The 14541-nt window shown below is 52.3% G+C and overlaps 1 protein-coding gene across 6 annotated transcripts in view; it reads left to right on the top strand.

Moving 5' to 3' along the window:
- Positions 1–14541, top strand: part of LOC110222837 (paxillin) — a 59177-nt gene that overhangs the window by 14476 nt on the left and 30160 nt on the right. Inside the window, exon 1 of one of the 6 annotated variants that reach the window (XM_078154364.1) lies at positions 7660–7739. The exons of 4 other annotated variants lie outside the window; for them this stretch is intronic. Coding sequence is in view for 1 of the 2 variants with exons in the window: in XM_078154365.1 (XP_078010491.1) it covers positions 13980–14013 (34 nt within the window). In the remaining variant the exon portion in view is untranslated. Of the gene's footprint in view, positions 1–7659; positions 7740–13770; positions 14014–14541 lie in introns of those variants that run through there. One more of the 6 variants, XM_078154365.1, reaches the window with a different exon arrangement.

Genomic DNA, 14541 nt, shown 5'->3' with positions numbered 1-14541 from the left:
ATGGTGATGATGGTGATGATGATGATGATGGTGATGATGATGATGGTGATGATGGTGGTGATGGTGGTGATGGTGGTGGTGGTGGTGGTGATGGTGATGACGGTGATGACGGTGATGGTGATGATGGTGATGATGGTGATGATGATGATGGTAATGATGATGGTGATGATGGTGATGATGGTGATGATGATGATGGTGATGATGATGATGATGGTGGTGATGGTGGTGATGGTGATGGTGGTGGTGGTGATGATGGTGATGATGGTGGTGATGATGGTGGTGGTGATGGTGGTGGTGATGATGGTGGTGATGATGATGGTGGTAATGATGGTGGTGATGATGGTGGTGATGGTGGTGGTGATGATGATGGTGGTGATGGTGGTGATGGTGATGGTGATGGTGGTGATGGTGATGGTGATGGTGGTGGTGATGATGGTGGTGATGATGGTGGTGATGATGATGGTGGTGATGGTGATGGTGATGGTGGTGGTGATGATGGTGGTGATGATGGTGGTGATGGTGGTGATGATGGTGGTGATGATGGTGGTGATGGTGATGGTGATGGTGATGGTGATGGTGGTGATGGTGATGATGATGGTGGTGATGGTGATGGTGGTGGTGATGATGGTGGTATGATGGTGGTGATGATGATGGTGGTGATGGTGATGGTGGTGGTGATGATGGTGGTAATGATGGTGGTGATGGTGGTGATGATGGTGGTGATGATGATGGTGGTGATGGTGGTGATGATGGTGGTGATGGTGATGGTGGTGGTGATGGTGGTGATGATGATGGTGGTGATGGTGGTGATGATGGTGGTGATGGTGATGGTGATGGTGATGGTGATGATGGTGGTGATGGTGGTGGTGGTGATGATGGTGGTGATGATGATGGTGGTGATGGTGGTGATGATGGTGGTGATGGTGATGGTGGTGGTGATGGTGATGATGGTGGTGATGATGATGGTGATGGTGATGATGGTGGTGGTGATGATGGTGGTTATGGTGATGGTGGTGATGATGATGGTGATGATGATGGTGGTGATGGTGATGATGGTGGTGATGGTGATGGTGGTGATGATGGTGGTGGTGATGGTGATGGTGGTGATGGTGATGGTGATGATAATGGGTGGTGATGGTGGTGATGGTGATGGTGGTGATGGTGATGGTGGTGATGATGGTGATGATGGGGATGATGGTGATGATGGGGATGATGATGAAGAAGTAGGGGGGGCAGGTTCTGAATGCAGATTGAGATTTGGCCTGGAATCGTAATTATAAGGGATATGTGTGTGTAGTGCTTCACAGTTTGCAAAATACTTTACAGATCTTGTCTTATTTGATCCTCACTACGACCCAGTTCTTATGATCTCCGTTTTACTGTTGGAAAAACTGAAGGTCAGAGATACTGAAGGCCTTGACTGGTCACAGGGCATGAGAGCATGAGAGGTAGCCTTGGCTCTCAGGTCCTCCTGACTCCAGGTTCACCACTGTAGGGACTGTCTTTTGCCTTTCTTTGTATCCCTAGTGCTTGGTATAGTGCCTGGCACACAGTAGGTGCTTAATAAGTGCTTGACTTCTTTGTATCCCTGGTGCTTGGCATGGTGCCTGGCATGTAGTAGGTGCTTAATAAATACTTGTTAGCTGGCTGACAGCACTGTCTCTAAAGCCACCCAGTCCCTCAGGCCCATATCTGGGTGGCCATCAGCCCTTTTTTATTTATTTATTTATATAGTTATTTTTAGTTTTCAACATTCATTTCCACAAGATTTTGAGTTCCAAATTTTCTCCCCATCTCTACCCTCCCCCACCCCAAGACAGGGTGCATTCTGAATACCCCTTCCCCTAATCTGCCCTCCCTTCCATCACCCCCCTCCCCCCCGATGTTATCCCCTTCCCCTTCTCTTTTCCTGTAGGGCAGGATAGATTTCTGTACCCCATTGCCTGTATATCTTATTTCCCAGTTATCAGCCCTTTTAAAGAGACATTTTGGCCTTTTTGAGGCTGTTTATTCTCAGGATGCAGCCAGCCCTGGCTTCCAGGAGTTTTGGTGTTTGGCCTTCTGACTTTTCCTCTCTCTGTTTCCAGGAATGTCCCTCTTCCTCAGGTGGAAGTGGGAGTGCCCCATAGCCTCTGTCTCATTTCCTCTGGGGCCGCATAAACTGGATGGTCTTTTGAATCCCTCTGGCTCTCAAGGCTCCCATCGGATAGGGGGGAAGGAGTGAGAGAGTTGGAGTCCCAGGACCTGGGTTTGAATTCCATCTGGGTGACCTTGAGCAAGTCATCTTTTGCCTCGGTTTCCCCATCTGTCAAGTGAGGGAGTTGGCCTCGATGACATCTCGGGTCCTTTCCAGCCCCAGATCTTTGAGGTCCTGGTGTTCTTGCCTCTGCTCCCCTTTCTTCGTTGCCGTCCAGTTAGCTGAGTAGCCAGGCACTGACTGCTATGCAGCCTTCCCAGGGGTGGGCCACTGGCCTTCTGCCCATTGTCCCAGGTGGTGCTTGTTTTCGTTTGCTCACAGCTAATGTCCGAGGTTGGAGAGTTCTTGGTTCGGAGTGTTCATTCTTCATCATGCAGTAGATAGAGTGGCCTTGGAACCAGGAAGGCCTGGTCAGGGGTCAGATCCTGCCTCAGACACATCTGGGCCTGTCGGTGCCCCCAGGTAGCAACAGCGAAGGGGCTGACCTCCTTGGATTGGCTGACCTTTGGGATGAGGTAACTGGGTGGTGGTTGGGGGCTAGATTGTCAGCCCCCAGACCCCTCACAAACTGCCGCTTTCTAGGCCCAGATTCTGAGAGTTTGGAGGGACCTGGGCAGCCACCTAGTCTAACCTGGACCTGAAAACAACTCCCCTCTCCCACAGCCCTGCAATGTGGTCTTCTAGATTCTTCTTGGTGACCTTTGGCTGGTGGGGAGCTCACCACTTCCTTTGATAGCCCATCCTACTTTGTGACTGCTCTCCTTGTGACCGCTAACCTCAGTTCCTGCCCCTTCCTGGGGGAGGGGAGGAAAGGGGAGAAAGTACATTTTCTCTGAAGGCATTTTGTTGGCCTGGTCTGAGACAACCTTGTTGGACCCAGGATCTGGGGAAAGGGATGGGGAGCCTTCCCAGGGGTGGTGATCATGGTCTACTCCCACACTTCCTGTGCCCATCTCACAGACCTGAAGACAGCCATCACCGGTCACCTGCCTAAAGTCCCTCTGCCTCCGAGACCCTCAGAATCTTACAGCTGGAAGGGAGTAGAATCCCGGACAAATGACCATCTAGCCTCTGTCTGAAGTCCTCTCGGGACAGGGAGCTCACTACCGCATCAGAAAAATACCATCCTGCTTGATAGATCCCCTGGTTAGGAAGTTTTTCTTCAATGGAGATGTCATGGGTCTGTTCACCTGTTCGAGAATCCAGAGCTCCTTACTCTGGACTATTTCATTCAGCTCTCCCAGAAGTTCTGGATTTTCCTCAATTAAAAACCCCAGCCTGACCCTTGCCCCTTTCCTCCTTCCTCTCTCTCTCTGGAGACAACTTGAAGTGTTTGGTTCAACAAGCATTCCTTAAGGGTCTATTAAGTGCCAGGCACAGGCATACAGATAACTACTACTACCGCCACCACCACCACCACCACCACCACCATCATCATCATGGCATTTCTAATGCTTTAAGGTTTGCAAAGAACTCTTGCCACATATTAATTGTATCAGTTCTCAGACTACATAAGATACAAAGTGATTTATATTCTGTTGTAGCACATCTTTAAGAAGACAGGTGCATGAGGAAATTAGGAATTTGAAGAGACCACTGTGAGGAGGGCTTGGGGTTAGTGAAAGGGCTGTGAAAAGGGCCAGCTGACTGGGCTGTTGTGACCTAGAGACCCTTCTCCCGTCTGCCTGTACTCCTGTGGGGATGCCCCCCCCCCAGAATGTGGTGCAACCAGGCTAGAGCCTTCCCTCCTCCTCCTCCTCCTCCTCTCTCCCTCTTCCCCTCCCTCCCTTCTTCCCTTTTCTCCTACTTCCTTCCCTTCTCTTTCTCTCCTTCCCCCTCCTTCCCCCTCCTTCCCCCTCTTCATCTCCCACCCACTTCTTTCCTCCCTCCTCTTTCTTTCCTTCCCCCTCCTTCCCCATCCTTGTTCCCCCTCCCCTCTTCTTCCTTCCCTCCCTCTCCCTCTTCTTCCCTCCCTCCCCCTCTTCATCCCTCCTCCCCCTTCTTCCCTCCTTCCCTCCCTTTAATCTCAGGGGGGATCTCTGCCTCCTCTGGCTTGCTCTGTGGTTCAGCATATCCCTGAAGGTTAACAGCAATTGATCATGGAGATTATTGGCTGAATGTGAGAGAAACATCTTCTTGTCTCTGCCAATACCTGAAAGGTTTGCATTTCACTCCTTTTCCAAATGTCCCTGAGGCCGCCTGCTCTCACCTTCCCTCCAGGCCAGAGGAGCAGAGCCTGAATTAGAGCTAGAAAAGGGACTTTAAAGATCCCTCCTACCTTTTTTTTTAAAAGGGAAAATGTTCATTACAATGAAATTAAAATGTGGACATGTCTTGCACTTAAAACCCTCAACAGCAATTCTCTGGCACCATAATTAAATTCTAATTGAAAGTGACTGGGATAAATGACTGCATCATTTTCCTCTGGGTAATCCCACATTTCATGAGTTTCTTTTTTAAAGATTTGCATTGATATCTTTCATTTTGACATCACTTTCAGTTCCAAATAGAGCCTTATGATCTCTCCTCCCCAGAGAGCCGTCCCTTATTACACAGAGAGAGAATGGAGAGGGAGGGAGGGAGAGAGAAAGAAACAGAGATGGGAGTCAAGGGAGTCACACAGCCAAGCTAACCGACACTTAGAGAATATTCATTTGAATAGTTTCCCTACTTCTAAAAACACTGGGGTATGAATCCCAAAAATAGTGAGTCTGAAATGTTATTTTTCATTGCATAAAGGTTAAGGTCCAAATAGTGGAAAATGAATAATTGAGGAAGTGGAGTCCCAGAGAAATGACTTGGCCAGGGTCACCTGGGCAGCAGGTGACAGAGCAGAAATTCAAATCCAGATCCATTACCTTCAAATCCAGGGTTTTTCCCACTATACTATGATGCCTCCCAATCTTGCCTTGCTTGAAGAAGAATTTGTGGGGATTTTTATTTAAAAGGAAAGAGATAAGGATGCTGCTAGTTTACGGAGTGGGGGAAGATGCCTACTAGATTGTAAACTTCTGGAGGGCAGGGACTGCCTCATTGCCCTTGATTCCCCCAGGTCACTGAGCACAGCCCCTTCCTTGCTTGTACTAGGTGGTTAGTAAATATTCAGTGCCTGAATGAAGGTGTGGATGGATGGGCAGGACCAGAGAAGTAATCGGTCCCTCCCGATCAGGCCACATGAGGAGAACTGTGGTCAGACCCTGGTGCCTTATTTTAGAAAGGACGTTGACTGCAGCCAGCTTTAATGGAAAGAGGGCTGGATTTGGAGTCAGGACCTCGGTTTGAGTTCTGGCTCTGACGCTGCCTGTGTGCCGGGTATATATCTTGTTTGTCCCTAGACTGGTTGCTGCTGGAGGGCAGCCGTTTTTCACCTTTTTTCTCTCCAGTGCCTGACTCTTACTAGGTACCTAATAAATGTTTGTTGACTGACTGATAACTAAAAAAATAAGGGTGTTGGGATCAGAAAATGAAATCAAATCTGATTATAATAAAGGGTTTGTTTGTGCTGGTTGGCTCCTCCTCTGATTCTGGGATCAGATGATGTAGAAGTTAAGAGCTGGACAGTTTCTGGAGAAGGCACCCAGGAGGGGCATGGCCTTGAGTCTTGGCCGTATAGGAATCGGTGGGAGGAGCTGGGGGCATTGACCCAGGAGAAGGGCAGGTGTGGGAAGAACAGAAGGGCGGTCTAGTCCTCCAGTATGGAGGGTCTGTCTTGGGGAAGGGGCCGTAGGCTCGTTCTGCTTCATCCCAGAGGTGCAGAACTAGGAGAAAGGAGGAGGCAGTTTGGGGTTTGATGGCAGGAAGACCTTCCTACCAATGGGATGTTGCCTTCCTGGGGCTCAGTGGGAGACTTGGATCTGGGCCTCAGACTCCGGGAAGCTGCTCCCGGGCTTGCTCAGGGAAGCTCAGGAGGGGGAGCCTACTCTGGGCCACGTTCTAAGGGGAGTTGTGGGGCTGGGAGGGGGTCTGCCTGCCGTTGGGGCAGGAAGGACCTGGTTCCTCTGATAACTGGCTTGGCTGGGAGCCTCTTCCTCTTCCACTGGTGATGTCAGGGAGTGGGGCTGGCTGTCCTTTTGTTTCCCCAGAGTCCTAGGGAGGTCACCAGTGGGGAATGCAGCCCACGTGGGTTCTGAGCATTCCAGCAGAAGCCTGAAGCTGGAACAGAGCTAGATGGGGAAGAAGGCCACTTTGTGACTTCAGGGAGGGCAGCTACTGGTTCATTTCCCCAAACTGCTACCTACCAGTGCCGGAAAGGCTAAGCAACCTGGCTGTTTGGGCCCTGGGCACTGGGTATTCCAGCATGGACGCCGAGGTCATCGCTGCCCTTTCTCCCTGGCGTACATGGCGGCGGATGGGATGTTCCAAGTCCCCGGGCTGGGAGGTGGCTCAGAGGCTGTGCTATTCAGTCCCCTCACTTTACAGATGTCAGTGATGTGCTCCAAGTGGCCCAGGTGAGACTCGGGAGGACAGGGGCCTCTGACCCCAAATCTAGCCCTCCGGGTAGAGAGTGACAGTAGACCCAAGCCAGGAAGGCCCAGGGCACATCCCAGCTGTGTGACTGTGGCCCAGTCATTTCAGGGCTGCCCCCAGCAACTGCAAAATAAGTTGGTTAATGAGTTGCCTATTTGCAACACTAAAGGAAGTTTCCACACTAGGAAAAAGTCCCTCCCCTAACCAACCCGAGCAGCTAGTACAAGCTTCTGAAAATAAACAGAATACTTCCCCAGCGACTGCTTTGTAAGAGGAAGGAAGGTCGTTATAAAAGGAGGTTTGCTGAATTGAAGTCAATTCCCACTTTACAGATGAGGAAACTGAGGCCCGTAGAGGTGGCGATGTTAAGTTTCAGCTTTGTATTTCGGTAGAACACATATCTGTGAAAACCGAGCCCCGGAGGAATAAAATGATATGCCTGGGGTCACACGGCTGATAGTATTTGAATCCAGGTTTTGTGACTGAAGTCACCCTCCCCTCTCCTCACTGCACTTTGGCTGAAGGGGCCTTTCTGGGCCTGGTTCATTCGCAGTTTATGCAGCGAATGCAGTTGGTCCATTCACTGCCCCATGCCCCGCTTTGGCCTTTATTTTGAGGACGTAAGCAGATATGGATCTTTTTTCATTTCTTCTGAAATGATCCTGTTTTGGGCCAGAGAAGCGTGAGGGGCACCTGTATCAGTGAGCAGGTGAGTCCTGATTCTGGACCCCTGGATTTAGCACTGTAGGAACCATGTGTATAATGACTTTACAGTCATTACAGTTGATCCTCACAACAGTCCTAGAGGTAGGTGCTATTATCATCCCAGTTTTACAGATGAGGAAACTGAGGTAAACAGGTTAATTGACCTGCCCAGGGTCACACAGTTATGAAGGATCGGAGTCTAGATTTGAACTCAGGTCTTCCTGACTCCAGGCCTAGTGCTCTATCCACTGTGCCGCCTAAATGCTTTGTAACACCTTCTCCTTTTCAATATCTGCTGCTAAGATCCAAAGACAACCTTCGCTTGGCATCTGGGATGTCCCGCGGTCTGCAAGCTGGGCCTCGCCGTGGGGTGAGTCGAGTGTGGGAGCTTGGAGAATATCAGAAAGGCGATCAGTGAACATCTTGGGTTCTGCTCCCTGTCCCGCCTTTGGACCTGCTGCCCTGAGCTCTCTGATGGAGGGGAGCAGAGCTGATAGCCCAGACCCCTCTCCTGAGGCCCCCATCGGTGTTCTCGGGCCTTTTGGCCCCTCTGCAGTGAGCCCTCTCCTGAGGCCCCCTTCGGTGTTTTGGCCCCTCTGCAGTGAGCCCTCTCCGAGGCCCCCATCGGTGTTCTCGGGCCTTTTGGCCCCTCTGCAGTGAGCCCTGTCCTGAGGCCCCCATCGGTGTTCTCGGGCCTTTTGGCCCCTCTGCAGTGAGCCCTGTCCTGAGGCCCCCATCGGTGTTCTCGGGCCTTTTGGCCTTTCTGCAGTGAGCCCTGTCCCATTCTGATTTCAGATCTGCCTCTAGATGGTCTTGTTCCATGTGACTTTTTGAACTTGCTTTCTGGGTGGGGACTGTTTTCAGGGCCAGAGAGAAAGAACAGAGCTGTTTCTCTGGGTTATTGCACACGCCCTGTGGCTGTTTAGCTGCTGCTTCCCAGAATTTAGGGGATGAGTCTAGCTGGAGCTCTGCCAGGGTCAGGCTGCTCGGCTGGAAAGACCCCCAAGAGGCACTGTCCTGCTGTCCAGTGTTTGCTGCCAGGCACCCAGGGGGATTCCCTCCCCACTGCCTAGGTGATGTGTCCCATCTGCTGAGATTGGTGGGTGGAAAAGCAGTTGTGAGAAGCCAGCATCCCTTTTCCCCTGGACTCCATCTGGAGCACTGCTTCTGGTGCCACTTTTTAGGAAGGCCATTGACAAACTGGGGAGGGTCCAGAAAAGGGCCTTCGTTTGAGGAGGATTAGGTGAAGGACGTGGGATGGATAATTCGGAAGAAGGGATGACCTGGAAGGATGGGGCTCATAAGTGAGAGCTGGCTGCCTTCTGTGGGCTTCAGTTGCCTTATCTGTAAAGTGAGGGGGTTGGACTAACTATGGTCTAAGGTCCATATGAGATGAGTATTTGAAAGAGGGGATCAGTCTAATGAAAAGGGGGTCTCCTTGATCTGCTTGACCCCAGAGGGGGGCAGGGGGAGTAGCTGCAGGGGGCAGGTTTAAGCTCGATGTCAGGGAAGACTGGGACAGCGAGAGAGCGCCCCGCATGCACTGGGCTGCCTTGGGGGGGGTGGGCTCCCGAGCGCTGGAGGTCTTCAGGCAGTGGCTAGACGACCTCACTTGTTTGGGATGTTGGTGGGAGGGGATTCCTGTTCAGATACAAGTTGGATGAGATGGCTTCTGGGGTCCCTTCCAACTTTGTGATTCAGAAAGACAGGGCCTAGATCTGCCCTTCCTCCCTGCGGGCACCCTCAGCCTTCAGGGGAAATTGGCGTTGTCTTCATTTTATTGATAAGAGAGCTCCAGCTCAGAGGTTGGGGTTTGTGCAGAAGAAAAGGGGGGACTTGGCAGAGGACGCGATTCTCCCCCCAAAGCCCCCCAGATCTTCCCAGCCTTGGCTTTGCTATCTCTGTTGCTGTCCACAAGCAGAGGGGGCACAGTGTCAGTTCCTCCCTCACCCCGGGATTCCCGGGCTCTTATTTGCCTGCGTCCGACTGGGAGATGCTACTGATGTAGCCTGCCCTGCCCCTGGTCACGCAGAGTGTCTGCCTTGGCCTAGACACTAGTGTCCAGGTTGGCAACACCTTCCCCAAGGGAGCCTGGGTTTGCCAAACCACCCCCCCAAACTCCTATGGGCCTTTCCCTTTTAGCTTTAAATGCAGAAAATGGAATCACTTTTCATAATTGGTGAGATTTGGTTCCAGCCTTCTGATTGGTTTATAAAAGTGGGGAAGGCACTCTGGGGGAGCAGGGGGAGAATGCTTGGGCAAGAGCTTGGAGGTGGGAACAGTGATAGCAGCCACCAGCCCTTTAAACTTGCTAAGTGCTCTGCAAACATTATCCCATTTGACCCTCCCAACAACACTGTGAGGCACTTATTGGTGGTATTGTTTTCCCCAATTCACAGATGAGGAAACTGAGGCTCAGAGAGCTGATGTGGTTGACCCAGGGTCACTTTGATAGATCTTGGAAGAGGCAAGACTTGAACCTAGGCCTTCCTGACTTCAAGTCTTACACTGTCCACTACACCAGGCTTTGTGCGAAAGGGCATAGTGGAAAGGAGCCCAGGTTGGGAGTTCTAATCCCGGTTTTCTTACTAACAGCAACGTGCGTAGAGCCCTTCTTTTTGATCAGTGGGATCTCTGGTTCCAATTTTGGTCACTTTCTAAGCCTGGTGCTTTTGAGAATGGTCAGACGAATTCACAGCTCCATCAACAATGTATGGGTGTGCCTGCTCAACCCCTCACAGCCCTTGGGGCCTGCTGTGGTTATCAGTAAAGTCTCTGTTCCTGTAGTGGCCCCAGGGCATCTATCCACCCCATTCTGGCCAAGGAAACATCTTTGGCGAGCTCCCTGTGGGCCAGGTCTTGTGCTGGCCCAGAGGGATACAGAGATGACAAAGGCCACCTCCTCCTGGAGGCCTTCCCTGATCCCCCTGGTAGTTGGTGTAAGGCCCTTGAGGGCAGGGAGTGTATGATTTTTGTCTTCATATTTCTAGCACCCCGCACAGAGCCATCCAGGCACACAGTAGGTACTTCATAAATTCTGCTTGAATTGAATTGTCCCTCTGAGTGTTTCCCAACATTGAACCTAAATCTGGTTCTTTGTGACTTCCGTGTTCAAGCAGACCGAGTCTGATCTCTCCGCACATGGCAGCACCCTTGAAGGTCTGTGAAGCACCCTGAATGATCTTATAATTATCCCAGTAGATCTTCACCACTGTGAAGCAGATGCTGTTATTGTCCCCATTTTACAGTCGAGGAGACTGAGGTGGAGAGAGGGGAACATACTTGACCATGGTCCTATAGCCAAGTAAGTGTCCGAGGTGAGACTTACCCTCAGGCCCAACCCCGTGCCCAAGGACTCCATTCACTCTGCTGCCTGGCTACTTGAAGACGGGCATCAGGGGCACTCAGGAAGACCTGAGTTCAAATCTGTCCTCAGATACTTCCTAGCCGAGTGACCCTGGGCAAGTCACTTTAACCCTGTTGGCCTCAGTTAGCAGCTAGGTGGCTTAGTGGATAGAGTGCTGGGCCTGAAGTCAGGAAAACCTGAGTTCATATTTGGCCTGAGACACTTCCTAGCCGTGGGACCCTGGGCAGGTCACTTCACTGCTGTTTGCCTCAGTTTCCTCATCTGTAAAATGGGGATCATAACAGCACCTCCCTCCCGAGGTTGTGATGCGGATCCAATGAGGTATTAATTCTGCAGAGCTTAGCCCAGTGCCTGGCACAGGGTACGGGACAGCTTGGGTGTCTGTCCTTTTTGGGTCCTATTCCACTTCTGTTTTCTCCTGGCACCTTGCTTACCCATTGCTTGGGTCCTGCCAAGTATCCCCAGCCGGGCTCAGGGCCCAGGGCCCAGGGGAGGCTATAGATGAGGTTGGGTCTGGAAAATCCTTCCCCCTGCCCCCCTTGCCTTCCCCTTGTGGTTTCTCTGTGTGTGACTCTGGTTAGCCGAAGAAAGCTGTGAGGGTTTTGGCCCTGAGCTGTTTCCCTGTGTTCCTGAGGCCCGAGGAAGCCTCATCTCTTCCACCCCGGATGGCCTGGCCAGCCCTGACACGAGGCGATCACCACTTCCATACCCGTGGCCCTTTGGCCCCAGAGGCCTGCGGGTCAGCCAGGCCTGCTCCACTCAGGGAGAGGGGAGCCAAGCCTGAAGAGCTCGTCATGGGCAGGCTCCGGTTGCAGCAATGGGCTCATGAACCGTGCCTGTTCCAGCCTCATCCCAGGCGGGGCACCAGCTGTCATCTGGCTCTGCCGGCCGGCTGCTGGGGCCACCAGAGCTGGGCCTCAGCAGATGTCTCCTACCTAGCCCAGATCAGGAAGGAAGTCGGGGGGGGAGTTGACTCAGTGGGCCAGCCCTTTCCAGGGAAGCTTGGGAAGTGACTTCTGAGAATCGGGGCGGGGGGAGGTCCTGCTTGCCCCCTCCCCTCTCAGACTCCATCCTGGCTGTCAGTTCTGGCCCCAAGTCCGGATGCTCGTCTTTCTCAATCACTCCGGCTGCATCTTCCTTCCTCCTGCGGGTAACAACAGCGATGGTGATGATGAGAGGGTAATGCCAGCCACAGCTCGCCTTCTTATAGCCCTGAGGTTAGAAGTGCAAGCATTATTATTCCCATTCTACAGATGAGGCAGCTTGTCTCTGATCTGTCCTGGATCCCAGAGGGGATGGTGCTGGTTCAGTTGTTTTCAGTGGTGTCTGACTCTTCATGATCCCATCTGAGGTTTCTTGGCAGAGATACTGAAATGCTTTGTCATTTCCTTCTCAGCTCATTTTACAGATGAGGAAATGAGCAGACTTTCTCAGGGTCACACAGCTAGTACGTATCTGAGGCCGGATTTGAACTCTTGTCTTCCTGACTCCCTGAGGACCTTTTGCTCCTTCCCTTGAAACAAAGGAAATCAGTTATGCAAAAACATCCTGGACAGGGACCATGCCCAACAGTGTATACCACATTCAGAGTGGCTTCATTTGGCAGGAAAAGCAGCGGCCTCACTTGGGATCAGACGTCTGAGCTTTCAGATTGTAATTTAGAGCTGGAAGGAACCTCAGAAGGTGTCCAGCCCCCACCTTTCATTTTTTCTCCAGCTCTTTCATTCATTTTTACAGATGGGGAAGCTGAGGCCCAGAGAGGGTAGGTCGTACGTGGCAGAGCCAGGATTCCCGGGTGCTTCGGGAGCGTGGTAGTGGAGGCTTCAGGGCCTCTGTGGGCATCCTTGCTGCAGAGCCAGCCTTTGCTTCCACTCCCCTCTCCATCCTTCGTCCCTCGGCTCTCCTCACTGTCTCCTTGGGGTGGACTGTCCAGGCTGCAGTTAGGGTGCAGAGGGGTCAGGGCCTGGCTTTGGGGAGTGAAGGCGCTGCTGCAGGGAGGAGGAGAGGCCAGATAGACACCAGGCTTGTTATCTGGGGAGGGCCACTGTGGGACCAGGCTCGGGCTTTCTCTTCACAGATAGGGTGGGACGACCCGGGGTATGGGCAGAGGAGAGGAAGGGTGAGAAGGAAAAGAAAAAGCCGGGTCAGAAGGAGGAGGCAGAGGGTGGCATCTCACCAACCGCCCCTGACTTTACGTACAAGGAAGGCCTCAGTGGCAGTCTACCTCAGAGCCCCGAGGGTGGAAAAAAGAACCAGGAATCCTTCCTCTTGGTGAAGCCTGTTAGGGAGGGGCGGCCCACGGCCTCCCAGGAAGCCCATTCTCCTTTGCGACTTCCTCAGGGGAGACTACACCGTCTTCTGCCTCTGGCTCTGCCCTTGGGCGCCAGGCGGACCGGGCTGATCCTTCCCCATGATCACCTTCCAGGTGCTCGGGCGTATCTGTCAGAGCTCTTCCAGGTCTTCTTGGGCTGTGTTCTCATGTGGCCCAAACAAAGGCTTCCTTCCTCTGGACCCTCTTCCATGCAGGGTCACGGCTTAGAGCTGGCTCTTTAGAAGTCAGCAGGCTCAGCCCCCGCCCCCAGTGTTGTAGATGAGGAAACTGGTGCAGATGGATGTTGCACTGGATAGAGTGCTGGCCTGGAGTCAGGAAGACCTGAGTTCAAATCTAGCCTCAGACACTTATTAGCCCAGTGACTCTGGGCAAGTCACTTAACCTCTGTCTGCCTCAGTCTCCTCAATTGCAAAATGGGGATAATAACAGCACATACTTCGAAGGGTTGTTGTGAGGATTAAATGAGAAATTAAGTGCCAGGTACACAGTAGGCTCTATATAAATGCTCATTCCGTATTCCTTCTTGACTTGCCTTACATCCCTTCATCCTCATCTTCTCAAGAAGATTAATTGTCTTTGCGTCCCTAGGGAGTCCCCTGGGGAAGAATGAAAGGCTCATAGCTCCAGAGCTGGAAGGGACCTTAGCAGACAGCCTATCCTACCCTCTCATTTTACAGATGGGGAAACTGAGGCTCAGAGAGGTGATTTGCTCAAAGTCACACATCTGCCAAGCCAGAGTGTTGGAATTGGAACCCAGTTCCTGTGATTCCGAGTCCAGGTTCTCTCTGTTGTGCTGCACTGCCTCTGGTAACACCCAACACCTAGTGCAGGGCCCCAGATGTGGTCTGACCCAGGGTGGGATACAGCCAGACTCTGCCTGCCTCAGTCGTTTCAGCCATGTCTGACTCTCCATGATCCCATTTCCTCCTCCAGCTCATTTTACAGGTAAGGAAACTGAGGCAAACAGGATGAAGTGACTTGCCCAGGGTCACCCAGCTAGGAAGTGTGTGAGGCCAAATTTGAACTCAGGTCCTGCAGACCCCAGGCCAGGCACTCTAACCATTGTGCCACCTGGCGGCCCTTGCCTTCCTCAGCTTCAAGTTAACAAGCCTGCTATGTGCCAGGCATTGTGCAGGGGTCCTGGGGATACAGAGACAAAAAAGAAAAAAACCCAATTCCTGAAGGTAACATCCCTGATATTGAAGAGGGATATTTGGCAAGGCAGATGGCCACTGGCCTTCAGGTCCTGAGCTCCTGGCTGGGGGGGGGGGTGCCAGTCCAGCCAGGAGCCAGGCTGGCTTGTGAGTCAGGAGGATACCGTGGGTCCAAGATTCGCCCCTTGGCACTCCCTCTGCTGCTGCCGCCATCACAGAGACGTAGGCTCCTTGTGAAGCGGCATCTTTCCTCTGGGATCCCAAAGGGCCTCGCTGTCCCAGCCTGTCTCCTCCCTCCCTTTCTTGGGCCAAGCTCCCG

The sequence above is a fragment of the Phascolarctos cinereus genome, unplaced genomic scaffold, assembly GCF_003287225.1.
Source record: "Phascolarctos cinereus isolate Bilbo 61053 unplaced genomic scaffold, phaCin_HiC Scaffold_4;HRSCAF=312, whole genome shotgun sequence".
Classification (NCBI taxonomy): Eukaryota; Metazoa; Chordata; class Mammalia; order Diprotodontia; family Phascolarctidae; genus Phascolarctos; species Phascolarctos cinereus.
The sequence above is the reverse complement of the archived record's forward strand: the minus strand, read 5'-3'. Positions and strand labels throughout refer to the sequence as shown.